This window comes from Lathyrus oleraceus, chromosome 7, assembly GCF_024323335.1.
Source record: "Lathyrus oleraceus cultivar Zhongwan6 chromosome 7, CAAS_Psat_ZW6_1.0, whole genome shotgun sequence".
In the NCBI taxonomy this organism is placed as follows: domain Eukaryota; kingdom Viridiplantae; phylum Streptophyta; class Magnoliopsida; order Fabales; family Fabaceae; genus Lathyrus; species Lathyrus oleraceus.
The window spans coordinates 288,614,360-288,634,252 of NC_066585.1; the positions used below are offsets into that span (position 1 = coordinate 288,614,360).

The following is a 19,893-nucleotide window of genomic DNA, read 5'->3' on the forward strand; positions in this document are numbered from 1 at the left end:
TGGTTTTGATATGGAAGGCAATGTTAAATACACCCTTACATTTGATAAGGATACGAGTATTGTTCATGAAACAGGCCAAATTATTGTTTAACCCAAAAAGATCCAAAAACTTCCATCTAAGCGGGAGGATTTGTCATTTGCGATAGTTGTCAAATTTGAATCCCAGAGGAAAGTCTTGCTTGAAATAGCAGTTGTCCGTAATAGAAAGATGAACTACCTTCTTAATTGTTCAATGAACTAATATCTAATTTTTAAACTACCTTCTCAATTGTCAATAAGTGAATTAGTATATGAGGTCGTGTTATCAGTTCATCATATCTAAGTTTCAAAAAAAAATAGTCTAGCAATAGGGCACATTATCAGAAATAAGTAGAAATTAGTCATTAAATAGTATCTCATTATCCTTTCAACCGATCGTTTATACACAACCAGACTCAGAGGCATACATAAACGAAACCGGAAACCACAACCAAAACAGATACCATAAACCAGAACGTTAGATCCCAACATCTAATTTAACTAAACATTATTAGTACTCAAACTTCCACCTAAAACACACTACTCCCTCCAGTTTCCACCACCTCCACCGCCACCACGGGAATAGCGGTCACCACCGTCATTACCATATCCACGGTCCCTACCACCACCACCATAACCACCTCCACCACCATAGCCTCCTCCTCCACCTTCACGGCGACCACCATAGCCTCCGCCTCCACCTCCACCTTCACGACGACCACCATAGCCGCCACCTCCACCACCACCACCACTGTTACGGTTTTGAGCTTCGTTAACGGTAATGTTACGCCCGTCCATGTTCTGGCCGTTCATCCCTTCAATAGCATCTCTCATCGATTTCTCATTAGCGAATGTCACAAATCCGAAACCTCTTGACCTTCCAGTCTCACGATCGTTAATGATCTTCACAAAAAAAGAACAAAATCTCAGATCCAAAAAAAGCAACACAAAAAACAAAGCAAAAACCATAGAGTAACCGATCAATCTTCGCCTTTGGTTAAAAAGATGAAGATGAACGTACCTATTGGGGTGAGTGAGTAATAAACGAATCATATGATATAGTAACAGAATCAGTAACAGAATAACAGAACAAGTAACACAAAAAGATCAAAGATCACAGATCAGAACGGGATCGAGAAAATCCGAATCATAATCGTGTCAGATCCAATGCCTGCAACAAACGGACCTTCGAATCAACGATGTCGCCGTAAGAAGAGAAAGCTTTCTCGAGAGCTTCGCTGTCGGTGGCCCATGCAAGACCGCCGACGAAGCACCGGTACTCAACATCTCCAGACGCCATTGACAAAAGACAAAAAGCTAGATTTTAGGATTACAAAGTTAACACTAAAGATATTTTGTGATTTTCTACTGAATAAGGTATAGTTATTTATAGATGGTGGGATGTGTTACCTACTAGGGTTATTAATGTAAATGAGCGTAGAAGATATTTTTGATCCTCTTCCCAAGGTGGTAACTAGGGTTACCGATTTGTTGAAAAGTTACCAGGGTTATAGTGTGGGTTACTCATCGGTGGAGTTTTAAAAAGAATATCTATAAGCACAAATTAATTCGAAGGTTTATACATCTTTTCTATATGTATTTGAAATATGTAACGTTTTACTTTATTTTAGTTATATAAAATAATTTGATAAGGTAAATTTTATAACAAATATTTTCAAAAATATAAATATTATTTGTTTACGTGTGTACTTTTTTATGTTAAATATGTACTAGTATGGTTGTAGATTAATTGATGATAATTTTAATATGATGTAAATTATGGAGAATTATGTGTGATTTTGTGAAATTACAATTGTTTATATGTTTCTATTGAATGAACTATAATACATATGAGAGAAAGCTGATACGAGGTCTTCTTGATATAATGGGTCCATTGTGTTGAATTATAATTTTATGTGTTGAAGTAGATTGTTTGATAGAAGGAAGGAAGTGTTGAATCATCTAGTGTATGGTGATTGTCCCGGCTAAATATAGTACATGCCAAAAGGTATCTAAAAATACGTATGGCCGGGTTATGGATATTAGAAGCCAAAATTCCTTCAAAGGAAGTGACATTTACATTAGATAATCTGTTCCAAAAAGTAAATGTCTCGAGTGCCCATTCAGTATTTAAGGGTGTCTCACAAATAGCAACATCACCATAAGGCATTCCGAGCAAACCCGCTAAAGCATCGGTAGTGTACTCGTATTCTACATTAAACATTTTAAAATAAACGGTACCTACCGTGCTAGCAGTGCCAGGATGGACAGTGTAAATTAGGGAACTTAAAAATTCTCTAGTGAGCCTATCGTAGGTGGGCGCTTTATTAGCAAAAATATCGTGTAATCCTAAATTATCTAGCATGTGGAAAACACTATGATATGTGCCTAGAGTGTACAAACAGTCTTCGTCGACATACCTGGTAGCGAGGATCTCCCGAGTTTGCAACCTTTGCAAAATCTTGTTTTGTCGCTCATTGGGCTTTCCTCCACGAAGAGTGATGTTGTTAAACTTCATTCCGGCCATTAATGGTGGTTGTAGAGAAAAATGAGTATTTATAGAAAAGAAAAGAGAAAATGGAATTTAATGGATTTTTGGTGGAGAGTTGAAGAAGTGAGGTTGGAGAATTGTAATGGCTTGTAGTGAAAAAGAGAAGCTTGGAAATTTTAATGAATTTTTGGTGGAGTTGGGAGAAGAAGAGAATAGGTTTGGAGAGGTTGAAGAAGCTATAAATAGTGGAAAAGGTAAATCTGACTGTTACGTCATGGCGCCCGCCATGGAGTTTATGGCGCCCGCCATGTCTTCGGATTTGATTTGGGCCGACTGTGTTGTTTGCTTCTTGGGCCTCAATCCTCTCGTCTTCATTTTTGTAATGAGGGTGTATATAGGTATCCACGAATGCTGTTTTTTTATTTTTTATTTTAAGCTTGATAAATAAAATAAAAAGAAATAAAATAAAACAAAATAGAGTAAAACAAAATTAAATAAAACAAAACAAAATAAGATAAAACAAAATAAAATAAAATAAAATAATGAACATAAAAAACATAATAATTATATATATATATATATATATATATATATATATATATATATATATATATATATATATATATATATATATATATATATATATATATATATATATATATATATATATATATGAATAGTCAATAATAATTCACGAGTCCAGAGATCTTAGGAAAAATAAAGCAAGCATAATGTCAGCGAAAACAATAAAAATAGGCATGAATAATAAGTAACGGGAAAAATAGGGAAATTCAAACGGTATTTCTTGGTTCATGATGGCATCAGTGCTCGGGATATAGTGGAGTTTCCTCGACTTCGTAGCCTCAAAGCTCTGTGATCTGGCGTCGGAGATCGGCGATCTCATCATGCAGCATATTAGTCTCGGTGTCGTGTGAGGCAATTGCTACCTCGACCTGCAGGGCAACGTCAACAAGCTCCTGGCGAAGCTCGACTATCTCCATGTGAAGCTTAACCAATTCGGACTGCATGCTCGGAGTCTAGAGATTTGGATTGTTGGTATGGACTTTGATTATGATCGGTGCAATCTTCGGCGCATCTACTGTCTCTCCCTGCCCTTCTATGGTGTAGGCCCAGTTGGCCTGATCAATAACACAAGTCACTTGGGGGTCAGGTAAAGTAAAGTAGTGAATGGTCTCACCCTTAATTAACAGCCTGTATTGATCCGGATGGAAAGAAGATCTCCTCACGAGGCCACGGTCCAGACAGAAATCAATATCCATCAAGGTGTAGTTGCAGTAAGACGTCGGGTGAGATAGTCTTCTATCGAGTCCCAGGGCTGAGGCTATGTGAGTCTCCGTGCTTCCAACATGTATGGGGCTCGCAGCAGAGCGAGCATTAAGGTATAGGCTCTCGATCAAGAAAGCTTCATAGTCTACCGAGCGTGACTGAGTGGTACAGTACATGAAGAATATCTCTTCAACACTCACATGTGTATCAGGGTCATTCTTCCCCAGGAAGGTGTGGGCAATGATCATCTGGAAGTATCGGAAAGCAGGATTGTGAATCTTGTTGGAGATCTGGGTTGAAGGGTCAGGACTACCTCCACACGTGATATCGCCCTAAAACTTCTCGACGTCTCGGCTCAGAAAGTAACTCATAGGGAGCTCAGACAAAGCATCATAGGCAGTCTAAAAACCAAGCAAGTCGCTGAAACGCTTATGGTTGAAGGTGTATTCTGCCCCAAACAATTGAAGTTAATGTATCCTCCATCACTGGCGTGACCAACATAAGGCTCGTAGATAAGCGAGCTCAGGAACTCCAAAGTCAGGTTCCTGTAAGTCACGTGCATAACATCTGTATATTCATCCCACTGTAACTGATTGCACAAGTGCTATCTCATCATGCAGCATATTAGTCTCGGTGTCGTGTGAGGCAATTGCTACCTCGACCTGCAGGGCAACGTCAACAAGCTTCTGGCGAAGCTTGGTTATCTCCATGCGAAGCTTAACCAATTCGGACTGCATGCTCGGAGTCTGGAGATTCTGATTGTTGGTATTCCTCATTGCTCAAGCTACCGTTTATGGGAAGGCCATGAGTGAGGATGCCTTTGAGGCTTTATTTGTGCTACTCATATATGGTTTGGTATTGTTCCCCAACATCGACAAATTTGTGGATGTGAACGCCATTAGGATCTTTTCAGTTCTTAATCCCGTTCTGACTCTGTTGGGTGATGCCTATGTCTCTTTGCATTTGAGGAATGCAAAGGGTGGAGGAGTTATTGTGTGCTGTTTGCCTCTGACGGTTGCTTTCAAGGAGAACAAGGGATGTCTACGGTGGTCTACGAGACTTATGTCTCTCACTAATGATGATATCTCTTGGTATGATCGCGTGTATGATATTGTTCAGATCATTGATTATTGTGGTGAATTCTCTAATGTGCCTCTTCTCGGTACATGTGATGGGATCAGCTACAATCCTATCTTAGCACGTCGTCAGCTTGGGTTCCCCCTAAAGGATAAACCTCATAACATTCTGTTAGAAGGTGTATTCTTCCAGGAGGGTAAAGATCCCCAAGGCCTGAAAGCCAGATTTGTCCGCGCTTGGCGCAATATTCATAAGAAGGGTAGAAATGAATTGGGTCCGAAGAACTGCATTGCTTTGGAGCCATATACTTCTTGGGTCAGACATAGAGCTTCTGAGTATCTTATGCCGTATGATCATCCAAGACCTACACCGTTGGATGTGGCTGGGCCTTCAACCCTCCCTAACCAAGGCGTAGAGGAGTTGAGAGAAGAAGACCTTTCACGTGCCTGGATCCGTGAAAGAGAAGAATTGCTTCAGCAAATCAAGGAGAATGACGCTTTGATTGAGTTTCTCGAGCATCAGGTGATCAATGATCCGAATGATACTTGGACTTCTCTGCTTCCTCAGTCTTCCAAGTTCTGGAAGAGGAAGTATGATCGACTTGCGAAGGAGAAAGCGGATATGGAAGCTGCTTATGAGAAAGAGATCAAGAAGCTTTGTGTTTCTCGTCTTCCAGCATCCCGAGCTTCTAGGGATCCATAGGATGTTCATTTTCCTTTTCCCTTGTAATAATCAAAAATGTTGTACTTCTTTGTCTCGAATATATTTGATGAGATATTTTCCATATGCTATTAAATGCTTAAATATTCGAAAATTTACAAATAAATGCCCTAAAAGGTTCCTTGAAATAAAAAACAAAGCATACGCACAAGCATCGCATGCATCATTTTGCATAAGCAGGTTGTTCTGGTCTTCTTGTTTGTGGCCTAACTCTGTGCTCTTCATTTATTTTGAAGACAAGTTAACTCACCGGTACTATACCAAAGCCAATTCTGCAAGAGTGATGGATCAACTTGAACAAGAGAACAGAGAGCTGAAGGAAGAAGTTGCCCGTCTGAGTGCTTTGATGGAGCAGTTTCTGTCTGCTCAAAACCAACCTTCTCCACCTCCTGCAACTCCTCCCCAGAGGATGGTTATATCTGAAGTCGTTGCTCCGACTGTGCCAGCTGCTAGTGCTCATTTCATGCCGAATGCCATGCCAGTCGGGTTTCCGTGGGGTATGCCTCCGGGTTTCATGCCGGATATTCCAGCTCCAACTTTTGCTTATATGTCGGCATCTAGCCCGGTCCTTGCTGCTGCTCCTCCTGTCGTGCATACCATTCCTAGGGTAGACGACACCATCTATCATTCTGAGCCGTCTGAGGGCCCAGATGTCAATGAGAAGATGGAAGCAATGAATGACCAATTCCTCGAGTTGCGAAAGGAATTGAAGACCCTCCGAGGGAAAGATCTGTTTGGCAAGTCTGCTGCTGAACTTTGCCTTGTTCCCGGTGTAAAGATTCCAATCAAGTTCAAAGTGCCTGACTTTGAAAAGTATAAGGGGAACACCTGCCCTCTTGCTCACCTGGTTATGTACGCCAGGAAAATATCTACTCAGACTTATAATGATCAGCTTCTGATCCATTATTTCCAGGATAGTTTGTCTGGTGCGGCTCTTCGCTGGTATATGAGCCTTGATAGTGCAAACATCCGATCCTTCAACGATCTTGGCGAAGCCTTCGTCAAGCAGTACAAATATAATGTTGATATGGCTCCTGACCGTGATCAACTCAGGGCCATGTCCCAGAAGGATAAAGAGACATTTAAGGAGTACGCCCAGAGGTGGCGAGAGCTGGCAGCTCAGATTACTCCTCCGCTAGAAGAGAAGGAAATGACTAAGATCTTTTTGAAAACTCTTAGTTCATTTTATTATGAGCGGATGGTCGCTAGTGCTCCCTCTGATTTCACCGAGATGGTGAACATGGGGATGCGTCTGGAGGAAGGAGTCCGTGAGGGACGTCTGTCGAAGGATGAGAGCTCTTCTAAACGGTATGGGGCGTTTAAGAAGAAAGATGGGGAGGCACATGCTGTGCAGTCCCATGTTAAACCAAGAAGACCCTATGTCAAGAGGAAGCCGACGCGTCATCAGCACCAGGTGGCTCATATAGCACCTGTTTTTAGAGATAATGCTCAGTATCAGCAGCCTAATCAGCATCAGCAACAACCTCAGTATCAACAGCAACATCGTCCACAGCAACAGGCTTACCAGCCTCGTGGCAGTACCAGCAATCAAGCCAATCTGAATTATGATAGGAAGAAGATCAGCTTCGATCCCATTCCTATGTCATATGCTGAATTATATCCTTCCTTGTTGGAGAGGAAGCTGGTTACTCTTAGAGAGCCTCCGGCTGTGCCTACTAACCCGCAGTGGTGGTACAAGCCAGATCAACACTGTGTGTATCATTCCGGTGCTCCGGGACACAACATTGAGAATTGTTATCCGTTGAAGACTAAGGTTCAAGACCTTATGCGATGCGGTATTCTGAGCTTCGAGGACTCAGGCCCCAATGTTACGAAGAACCCATTGCCCGAGCATGGGAAATCAGTGAACATGGTCCAGGGGTGCCCTGGGGAATATAAAGTCAAATATGTGAGTCATATTCGACAGTCATTGGTCGAGTTGCATCGTCTGCTGTGTCAGTACAGTCATATGGAGCACGACCATGACAGATGCCGCATTTGCTCCGTCAATAGATTGGGTTGTCGCCAAGTGCGAAGAGAGCTTCAAGAATTGTTGGATGAGGGTACCATAGAGATTCTTCAGAATCGAAATGTTGATGAAGATGAACCAGAAGTCAATGTTATTTCTCCTGTGTTCAAATTACCTGAGCCTGTTGTCATCCGTTATGATGGTAGCAAGCTGAAGGTCTCTCCTTCTCTGATAATCAAGCCTGCAGGCCCTGTGCCCTATTCTTCTGAGAAAGCTATTCCCTTTCGTTACAGTGTTGTTGCTGTGGAAGATGGGAAGGAAGTGTTGTTGCCTTCAACTTCTGTTACCAATATTGCTGACATGAGCGGGTTGACCCGTAGTGGTTGTGTGTTCTCCGCACCCCCAAAGCCTCATGCTGCTTCTGATACTGTTAAGCGTCCGGTTGGGACTGCTGTGAATGTTCAGAACCCGACACTTGCTGTTGCCAAACCCACCTCTGTACAAAAGACTCATGTTTCTTCTGTTGGCCCGAGTGGCGCTGTGAATGAAGAATGTGATGAGATGCTGAAGCTCATCAAGAAGAGTGAGTACAATGTTGTAGACCAGCTTCTACAAACGCCGTCCAAGATCTCCGTGCTATCTTTGCTTCTGAATTCAGAACCCCATAGGGAGGCTCTGCAGAAAGTATTGGATCTGGCTTACGTTGATCATGATGTCACGATTGAACAGTTTGACAGCATAGTTGCAAACATTACTGCTTGCAACACTTTAAGTTTCTGTGACGCTGATCTCCTTGAGGAGGGAAGAGACCACAACATGGCTCTACACATTTCCATGAATTGCAAGACTGATGCCATGTCCAACGTGTTGGTGTACACTGGATCATCTCTAAATGTATTGTCGAAGACCACTCTTTCGAGACTGTCATATCAGGGGCCTCCCATGAGGCAGAGTGGTGTTGTTGTGAAGGCTTTTGATGGGTCGCGTAAGACCGTGATTGGGGAAGTTGATCTCCCAATCAAGATTGGACCAAGTGATTTCCAAGTTACCTTCCAGGTTATGGATATCCACCCATCTTATAGCTGTCTCCTTGGTAGACCATGGATTCACGAGGCTAGTGCCGTGACATCCACCCTACACCCGAAGTTGAAATTCGTCAAGAATAAGAAACTGGCTGTGGTAGGGGGAGAAAAGGCTCTCCTGGTTAGCCACTTGTCTTCTTTCTCGTACATTGATGCTGAGGACGAAGTTGGAACTCCGTTCCAAGCTTTGTCTATTGCTGAGCCGATTGAGAAGAAGTCTCCTTCATTTTCTTCCTACAAAGATGCGAAACTGGCCATTGAATGTGGTGCAGTTGCTGGTTTAGGGAAGATGATTGAGCTTGAAGATAATAGATCCCGGGCTGGCATTGGCTATTCTTCTGAGGCATTCAACGAGCAAGGTTTGTTCAAGAGTGGAGGTTTCATCCATGCTGATCAAGCTGAAGAAGTTGCTGCTATCTTGGAAGAGGATGCAAAGGATTTGAGCAACTTCATCATACCTGGTGGTGTCTGCCATAATTGGGTCGCTGTAGATGTTCCTACAGTCATTCATAGATCAGAGTAATGGTTCACTTTGTTCAAAACCCTTCTCCCATGCCAAAAGGAGAAGTGATGACATTGTTGGCAGCATTTATACAATGATATTTCATTCAATTAATGCATTGTTAAACATTTGTTTTCCATTTGTTTTCACTTTTTGCTTTTGCATGAAATCAATGATCACAAAAAACCATAAAAACAAGAATAAAAGAAATCATTTTTTTTTCATCTGCATAATGATTTGCTTGTTTAAATTCTGAAGTTTTTATTAACCAAAATCATTATGCAGGTTGATTCTAAAACCCATTGAACATAATGATCCAACGCCATCTCCCAATTTTGAATTCCCTGTATTCGAGGCAGAGGAAGATGATGTTGAAGAGATTCCTGATGAGATTGCCCGTCTCCTTGAGCACGAGAAGAAGATCATTCAGCCGCACCTTGAAGATCTGGAAACAGTCAACTTGGGGTCTGAGGATTGTGTTCGATTGGTGAAGATTGGGGCACTTCTTGAAGAGTCTGTCAAGAAGGGGTTGATCAGTTTGCTACGAGAATATTCCGATATCTTCGCTTGGTCGTATGAAGACATGCTGGGTTTAGATACAGATATTGTGCAACATTTCCTGCCTTTGAAGCCTAAGTGCGTGCCTGTGAAGCAGAAGCTCAGAAGAACTCATCCAGATATGGCGGTGAAGATCAAAGAGGAAGTTCAGAAGCAAATTGATGCGGGGTTTCTGGTGACTTCTACATATCCTCAATGGGTGGCCAATATTGTGCATGTGCCTAAGAAAGACGGAAAAATCCGTATGTGTGTTGATTACAGAGATTTGAACAAAGCTAGTCCCAAAGATGATTTTCCTCTACCACACATTGATATGTTGGTAGACAATACAGCTAAATTCAAAGTCTTTTCGTTTATGGACGGATTTTCCGGTTATAATCAAATCAAGATGGCACCCGAAGATATGGAGAAGACAACATTCATCACACCTTGGGGAACATTCTGTTATCGAGTGATGCCCTTCGGTTTGAAGAACGCCGGAGCCACGTATCAACGAGCAATGACTACCTTGTTTCATGATATGATGCACAAGGAGATAGAGGTCTATGTTGACGATATGATTGCTAAGTCCCGAACGGAAGTTGAACATGTTGAGCATTTGTTGAAGCTTTTTCAGCATTTGAGGAAGTTTAGACTTCGTCTGAATCCGAACAAATGTACATTTGGAGTCCGTTCCGGCAAGTTGTTGGGTTTTGTTGTCAGCGAGAGAGGTATTGAGGTTGATCCTGCAAAGGTCAAAGCAATACAAGAGATGCCTGCACCCATAACTGAGAAGCAAGTCCGAGGTTTTCTTGGCCGCTTGAACTATATTTCCAGATTTATATCCCACATGACTGCCACATGTGCGCCGATATTCAAGCTCCTCCGGAAATATCAGTCTCATGATTGGACCGAGGATTGCCAGAAAGCTTTCGACAGCATCAAAGAGTATCTGTCTGAACCTCCGATCTTGTCTCCGCCTGTAGAAGGAAGACCTCTGATTATGTATTTGATTGTTCTTGAAGACTCGATGGGTTGTGTACTCGGTCAACAAGATGAATCAGGGAAGAAAGAATCTGCTATCTACTACCTCAGTAAGAAGTTTACTGATTGTGAGTCTCGATACTCTATGCTTGAGAAGACGTGCTGTGCTTTGGCTTAGGCTGCTAAGCGTTTACGTCAGTACATGATAAATCATACAACTTGGTTGATATCCCGAATGGATCCAATCAAGTACATTTTTGAGAAGCCTGCTTTAACCGGGAGGATTGCCCGTTGGCAGATGTTGTTGTCTGAGTATGATATCGAGTATCGAGCTCAGAAAGCTATCAAAGGTAGTATCTTGGCTGACCATTTAGCGCACCAGCCGATTGAAGATCATCAGTCTATTCAGTAGGACTTCCCAGATGAGGATATTCTGTATTTGAAAATGAAAGATTGTGATGAGCCTACACTTGATGAAGGTCTGGAACCTGGTTCCAGATGGACGATGGTGTTTGATGGCGCTGTGAATCAGTATGGAAATGGAATTGGGGCAGTAATCATCACTCCTCATGGTACGCATATTCCGTTTACAGCAAGGCTAACTTTCAAATGCACGAATAATATGGCTGAGTACGAAGCCTGTATTATGGGATTAGAAGAATGTATTGATTTGAGAATCAAGCATCTTGATTGTAAGACCCCAATTTTGTCCCTAAGATCCCTCATGGCATCATATCATGTCATATCATTGCCTCAAGGATCCTTGTGCACCTTGCCTGCTTCCTTGTGGGTGGGTTATCTTTTGAGAGTGGTTCTTGATCACCAGACATGTTTTGCATTTGTATATCATTGCTTTTCATTTATCATTAACCAAAAGTACAAAAATATGTCATCTAACCTTTGCCTTGCAGATGAAGCAATCAACAGTCAAAGCAGTCAAAGGCAGCCATTGAGCAGTAGATGGTGGCCATTCTTGAGAATTTGGGCACCATAATCATTCATAAGAGTTCATATGAGCTATGATGTTATTTTGAATCAGAATCCCAAGTGATAGAGGCTTGAATTTCATCTGAGCATAGCCAGGTCAATTGAAACCCTAGAAAAGTCAACACAAGTCAACTGTCAGTTCTATCATGGATTTGAAGGTGGGAGATGGTTAGAGAGGCCTCATTCATGTCCATACAAGTCTCATTTAACATTTAAAACATCAACAATGAAGAATTTGAGGTCAGATGAAAACTTTCCAAAAATAGAAAGTGACGTGTAATTTGGAATTGCCAAAAATGGAAAGGTTTTCTCCTCAAGATTACATCATCAAGAAAGCTTCAAATAAAATTTTGTCCAACATGAAAGTTGAAGATCTTGCTCTCCCATTTCCAAAAAGTCCAAGATCATCAATTTATCATATGTGGTTAAGAAGATATGATCAAAACATGGCAAGGTGTACATGGAGATTCAAATGTGCATAACTTTCAAACCAATGCTCCAATTCAAGTGGTTCTTTTTGCTAATTTCTTCTCTTGACTTCTACTATCCAAATCATGCATTGCATCTCATGAATTCTCATCACATAATTATTTGATAATTCACTTGATTTTTGGAGGGAATTTTGAAAGTTTAAAATTGGTCAATTGTTGGAGCTTTCTATCATTGCCAATAGCTCCAAAATGCATTTTTAAGTGAAATTGAACCATAATCACGTGTACTGTTCATCATGCACATCATGCATAAGGTGAACTTGCTAATTTGCACTTACACCTTCATTTTTGCTAATTCCAATTGCCATGAGCTTAAACATGATTAGGGATTGGATTAAGAGGAAGTATGTAACATAAATCCTAACAGAATTCTGCTAACAACATTCATTATTTTCAGATCTAGATCTAGAATACAAAATTTTCTCTCAAAATTTTCTTCCAATTTCTTCATTCACCAATCCATTTTCTTGTTTGATTCTTGTTATTGAGTTGATATTGAGCAGGATTACACATATAATCAGTAGAAATCGTGCAGCATTGGAGTACTTGAAGCTTGAAGTTCAACCATGGTGGATTCAAAATTTTGAGGATTCGTGCACATCCAAGCCTCAATTCTTCATCTAATCATTCACCTAAGCATTTTGGAAGACTCTTGGATCATTGCAAAGGCTCGAATCCAGCTAGTTCCAGCACTGCTCTACAAGAGGTCATAAAATTAACTCTCATAATCTTGATTTTCATTGCCATAATGTGATAGATCTTTGAATGTTGAGTAGATTAGACTTTGAATCGTGTGATTTCATGCAAAACTGAGTGAGATTCGATGAATTGAAGTTTGGTTGATGATTTTTCTTTTCTTCGATTCATGCGTATTTGATGTTTTCTGGATGATTTGCTTATGAATTCTTGTTATATGATGCAAGATCTTTACAATGCTATGCTTGTTTTTGAGTTCTGGAGCATTTGATTTTTTTCTGGAAATTTTTGGATGAAGATCTTGAAGATCTTCATCGTGTTCATGTTGCTTTCCAGTTTCCTGCGGATTCTCATGCCAGTTCATGTTTAGGGAACGGGTTGGATGCATGGAAGCGCTTTTCCGTTGCCTTAGGGTGTTTTGTTTAGGGTTTGAATATAACTGGGCCACGTATGCGTCTGCATGGCAAAACAATTGGTCAGCGTGTGTTTGACCGTGTCCACTCAGCTTGGACCTTGACACGTTGTTTAATGAAACGACGCGTTTCATCCTTTGGCGCTAGCTTATTCAAATTGAATCTCCATTCGATTCCTGGCCAAGACATTTATTCTATATGCTTCACATTTTATTCCATCCATGTCCATGCCTTTGCTTCATGTTTTTTTTATTTTTTGTCTCTCTTCATAAATCCATATTAAATTGAAATTACATCCAAAAAATATGAGGATTTTTGTGTTAGGTCCCATTTTCTGTCTAGAATTTTTTGGTTATTTTTTCACAAATTGTGCATGGCTGAAATTAAATTGGTGCTAGAGAATGTTAACATGTATCATATTTTGTACCTTGCTTGCCATATCCTTTGTGAAATGATGAGTTTTAATCCAATGAATCTGAAATTTGACATGCTTAAACTAGACATCTTGCTGGACATTTTGGTGTTGAGTTTGAATTTTTCTCATTTGTGGTTGCTGAGATATGCTCATGTTAATGTAGGTGTGACAATGTGTGTGTCACACCTTGGCTTGCTCATTTTGATTAATTTCTTTACTATGCCAAATGAATTTCAAATGATGTGATTTTTCGTATGGTTCTTCTTCTGGATGTTGTGATTGCTCATGATTTTTTGGTGGAATTTTTGGATTCATTTCTGATTTGTTTGATATTTTTCTTGCTGGATGGTCATTTGTGCACTTTTGAATAGTCTTGAACTTCAATGATTTGGGAAATGCTGGTTGTTTATCATATGGATGTGAAATTTTGCACATTGTTTATAGACATATTGAAGTTTGTTGTGGCTTTGATTGGAGGTCTTTATCATGTTTCAATTCTGTTTTAGGCTTGTGCTAAGTTGATGTAGCAAATGGTGTCCTATTTGAGCTTGTTTGTGCTTACCTTGCCTTATGCAATTTCTTTGCCATGCCTAATGTTGCTCAAATGCCTTGATTTTTGGTGTGTTGATCATGTTGTATGTTATGTTTAGCCATGATTTTTCTTGAGATTAATTGAATCATTTTTGAATTAATGTGCATTTGTTCATTCTGATGTCACAATGTGGTTACAACTTGCATACCTTGCCATGTTTTGATTGTGAAATGCATTTGGTAAATGATATTGACATGAGACCTTTTGGATTGTGTCAATAATTGTTTGAAGTTTCATCATGTCAAATTTGAGCTTCTGTTTTGGATTTTTTTCCTTATATTTGACCCTAGGCTTTGACCTAGTGGTTTGCCTCTCATGTTTGAAGCTTTGTTTCAGGTTACACATTCAAGTTACACAATTGATGATGCCTCATATTGAGAGCATTTGATATTTGCTTTTGGTTACTAATGTGTGTTTTGTAGGTTGATGTTGACTCATTTGAGATTGACTGGTGGCTTATGCCTTTGCTTATTGATTGACTGTTGATATTAACTGTTGGTTGTTTGTCTGTATAGTTGTATTGATTTGTTTGATGTTTCAACAGGTACATTAGTTGCTTAAGTTCACTTTGAACTTGCTTTTGCTTGGTTGCTTAACCACTTAGGTATAACCTCTCTTCTTCATGTAGTTTGGAAGACCTGGCCTGTTATGTGGTCAGGCACCTGTCTGAAGTCCTCCTTAAGAGGCAATGCTTGTGATTGTTTACTCTTTGTGCTAAGCAGGAAAAGTCCTTTGATAAGGCAATTGGTAGATAAAAGAGATGTGTAGTCCATCTCCTACTATTCAGTGTGTCATCCCTTTGCTCACATTACATGTTGATGCATTGTGGATCTTAACCCAAGATCTATAGAGTCATTCACTTGTGGAGAGAGTTCCAACTTTCTGAACTCCCACACCTTCTAATATTCAAATCTCTCCCAGGCCAGGGATAGAAGCTATGAGGCACACCCCTCATCTCCATTTCATCTGCTTCACCTTAACTCTCAATGTTAAGGTTAAGAGCACCACTTACCCCATTCCAGTTGACTGTAAAGTCTAACCTTGTTTGAGCCTAATTGCTTGTATATAGTGTGTGCTAATTGACTTGTTTGTCTGATTACTTGATTCATCTGTGCATAGTTGCTTGAGTGTGCCTTTGTGCATTTATCACTATCATTTGTATATCATTTCATAAACCTTGCTTTATAGCATTTTTGCTTTGTCCATGGAGGAGACAAGCATAAGTCCATTACTTGGCAGTTGTTCCAATGATATGGTGTGAGACTAGTATAAGTCCATTGATTGGCATCTGGTATCATTATTTTGTTTTAGGAGATTGGAATTAGCCCAGATAGATTGGCATCTGATATCCATGTTTTGTTTTGCTTTAGGAGATTGGTATAAGTCCATTTATTGGCATCTGATATCCATGTTTGTTTTAGGAGATTGGTGTAAATCCATTGATTGGTATCCGGTATCCACCGTTGTTTATGAGATTGGTGTAAGTCCATTGATTGGCATCCGGTATCATTTGTTTTGCTTATTTTCTATTGCTCATTGCTTATTCCAAAGAACACACTTGAATCATCTTCCATATGATTTCAAGAGGTGAACATCTAAGAAGTTTTACTTCCTCACCCTCCCACCTTTTGTTTCTTTAAACTTCCATCTTTGCATGCTAATCTCAAACCTGAAAACTATTGTCCAAACATTTTCATTTCTTTTCAAATTAGAAACCTAGGCCTTAAGCCTTCGACTTTTTCAAACTCCATCTTCATAATACTTCTTTGAATTGAATTCTAATCATACTTTGACCATTTTTTGTGAATAAATCCTAATTGGTTAATCCAACTCATTCAATTGTTTTGTGGCTTTGTCCATTCTTGATAAGTTTTCATACATTAGCCATAGGTTTGATTTATCCTAGTTGGTTGATGTTAATCTCACCTTTTTGTCCTTAGTGATTGAATTGTAAGACTTCCTTGCTTATTATAGGGTTAACCCCTCACTAGCAAGTTGAAGCTTTTCTCACGTGGTGGACTCGTTGTTTGTATAAGGTTGAGTTTTCTCCCGTGGATAACGAAAGACCTTAGGGCTTTTGTTTTAAAATGAACCCACTCATATTTTGGAAATCTTTTAGCCGAACTACGGCGTTTTGATCCTTACCTTTCATGGAAGGTACGTAGGCAACGGGTTCATCCGTTCAAACACAAAAATAATAACTTGTATGTTCTTTTCTCATCACTTCAATCCATGTTTGCACAATAAATATTTCATAAACAAATAACATTTCATTCAACAAGTGTGAAAACGGCTCCCTAGGAGTACCTAGGACATTTTGGGTGCCTAACACCTTCCCATTGCGTAATTTACCCCTTACCCAGTTTCTCTGATCTTTTCATTAGTTTTCTATATGTAAAACTTCTTAGGCTTTTGTTCGCTTTTTAGCCATTCCTTAGGAAAAATAAAAGTGCGGTGGCGACTCGATTCTTTGTATGCTTTGCTTTTGATTTAGTCAATAAATCATAAAGTGACGAATACACCGCTACATTGATGTTTATGGTGATTCGGCCCTGGTTGTCAATCAGATCAAGGGTGAATGGGAGACGAATCAGCCAAGTCTCATTCCGTACAGAGATTATGCGAGGAGGATTTCAACGTTCTTTACAGAAGTTGACTTTCATCATATTCATCGAGAGGATAATCGGATGGCAGATGCGCTTGCTACGCTTGCTTCGATGATTGTGGTCAAGTATTGGAATGAAGTGCCCAACATTGCCGTGATGCGCTTGGATAGACCAGCTCACGTGTTTGCAGTTGAAGAAGTGAATGATGACAAGTCTTGGCATTTTGATATTAATAATTTCCTCCAGAACCAGGTCTACCCGCCTGGGGCATCTGTGAAAGATAGGAAAACTTTGAGAAGGTTGTCAGGCAGTTTCTACCTCAGTGGTGAAGTGCTTTATAAGAGAAATTTTGACATGGTTTTGCTCAGATGCGTGGATAGACACGAAGCAAACCTGTTGATGACTGAGGTCCATGAGGGTTCATTTGGTACTCATTCCAATGGACATGCCATAGCTAGAAAGATGTTGAGAGCAGGCTATTATTGGCTGACAATGGAGTCTGACTGCTGCAAATATGTGAAGAAATGCCACAAGTGTCAAATTTATGCGGATAAGATTCATATTCCTCCGACACTTCTGAATGTGATTTCATCACCATGGCCTTTCTCTATGTGGGGAATCAACATGATCGACATGATTGAGCCGAAAGCATCCAACGGACACAGGTTTATTCTCGTAGCAATTGATTACTTCACCAAATGGGTTGAGACCGCTTCGTACGCGAATGTGACCAGACAGGTGGTTGTGAAGTTTATCAAGAACCAGCTGATTTTCCGTTATGGTGTGCCAGATAAGATCATTACTGATAATGGATCTAATCTGAATAATAAAATGATGGATGAGTTGTGCGCTGAATTCAAAATTGCACACCATAATTCCTCTCCTTACAGACCTAAGATGAATGAGGCTGTTGAAGCTACTAATAAGAATATCAAGAAGATTATCCAGAAGATGACAGTTACGTACAAAGATTGGCATGAAATGCTGCCATTTGCTTTGCATGGATATCGTACATCTGTACGCACTTCAACAGGGGCAACCCCTTTCTCTCTTGTTTACGGCATGGAGGCTGTTCTCCCAGTAGAGGTGGAGATCCCATCAATGAGAGTCTTGATGGAAGCCAAGTTGACTGATGCTGAATGGATTCAGGGTCGTTACGACCAGTTGAATTTGATTGAAGAGAAGCGATTGACTGCCATGTGTCATGGTCAGTTATATCAGCAGAGAATGAAGAAAGCATTCGATAAGAAGGTCAAGCCTCGTGTGTTCCGAGAAGGTGACCTCGTGCTCAAGAAAGTCTTGTCTTTCGCGCCCGATTCCAGGGGCAAGTGGACTCCAAACTACGAGGGTCCATATGTTGTTAAGAGAGCCTTTTCAGGCGGTGCTTTGATGCTTACAACAATGGATGGGGAGGATTTCACTCGTCCTGTGAATTCAAATGCAGTCAAGAAATACTTTGCCTAAAAAAAAGAGTATATAAAAACAGAATAGCTCGCTAAGTTGAAAACCCGAAAGGGCGGCTTAGGCAAAAATGAGCGTCTCGGTGGAGGACCCGCAAGGGTAATCCAGGCAAAAGTTAGAGACTTGAAAAAAAAGTATATTTGTATCCCGCTAGATTGAGTACCTCACCCTGGGGCAATCTAGGCAAAAATTAGGGATTTGGCAAGTAACTGCATCCTGACAAGACTTTCTGTTCCACAGCTGTCTTTTCGTCAGAGATTCTCGATTCATCGTCGACTGAAGCTTCGAATACATCGAGATTCAAATTGGTAGAGAAAGGATCATTATGTTCAATGTATCCCTCTTCCAATATACATCACTGATTTCAAATTTGTACAGATCTATGGAGTCTTGCCATTTGCAGGCTACCATTCCATCAAATCAATTTGAGCTTTTATCCAATTATTTGCACTCTTATTTGTTCCAATTCAACAAATGTTTTGCATGTTTTAATTGATAAAATGTCATTGTTTTAAACAAATAAATTTTTTCAAATTGTTGTTTTAAACAAAGTGAACATTCACAATGATGAAAGGATACTTAAGAATCTCTCAGTGCTCTCCCAAGGGTGGCATGATTTCCAACAGGTAAGACATTTGTTCATATTCCTGGCTTGGTTGTATCCTCTTTCTCCAGATCGTTGTTAGGGTTGTTCCCCAAGCAGAGTTGTTGTTGTGGGTTGTTCCCCAAGCAGAGTGCTTGTTGAAGACTTCGCTTTCTTCTCCAGCAATTTTATCTCCCCAGCATGGGTGTTTTCCTTTTGGAAGATTCGGTAGTTGGTGGTTTGAGACGCCGGTACCCCGTCACTCTCCCCAGTGCAGTCGCCAGCGGAGTTGTTGCTTCTCTCCTCAGCATGGTTGCTTTCTTTTTGAAGATTCAGTGGTTGGTGGATTGATATCCCGGTACTTTACCACTTTCCTCAGCGCAGCCTGCAGAGTTGTTGATATGATATACTGCATTTTATGCTATGTCTCCCCATCAGAGCGTTTCTCCTTCAGTAGGGCAGTGATTATGTTCCTTCTCAGCAGTTGTTAGTTTCCTTGTTGGAAGGTGTAGCATTTGGTGGTTGATCCCCAGCTCTCCTCCATATCCCCAGTGGATTCTTCAGTGAATTCCCCAGTGGAGCCGTCAGTAGATTTGTGGTATGGTAGATTATATCTGTGTGATTTCCCCAAAATCCCCAAGAGTTGGTATCCCTGACAGAGTCAGGATTGCATCTGTGATAATCCCCTCAGAGTCTCCGCCAGAGCTGGTATCTTTGACAGAGTTGCTTTTGTGGCAGTTTCTGCTTGTTGAAACTTATGTTTCCCCAGTAGGGTCGGTTGGTGGTCTAGCATCCAGAAATTTGGTTGATTTCCTGATTGCTTTTGATCCTCAGTAGAGTGGCTTGTTGCAGAATCTACTTGTGTGATTTGTTTTTCCTTCAGTGGGTGTATCCCCGATGGAGTGGCTACTTGTGTTTTCCCAGTAGAGTTGCTTGTGCAGTAGAATCTACATGGATGATCCGTTCTCCCTCAGTGGGTTGT

The 19,893-nt window shown here is 40.6% G+C and overlaps 1 protein-coding gene across 1 annotated transcript; it reads right to left on the reverse strand.

The window, feature by feature from the left end:
- Positions 1-376: 376 nt before the first annotated feature.
- Positions 377-1,380, reverse strand: LOC127105339 (glycine-rich RNA-binding protein). The gene is made up of 2 exons (XM_051042511.1): positions 1,205-1,380; positions 377-921 (listed from the first exon to the last, which is right to left on the reverse strand). Exons 1-2 carry the CDS (start codon positions 1,316-1,318, stop codon positions 559-561), a joined length of 477 nt encoding a protein of 158 aa, XP_050898468.1. The 5' UTR covers positions 1,319-1,380; the 3' UTR covers positions 377-558.
- Between the last annotated feature and the right edge of the window lie 18,513 nt (positions 1,381-19,893).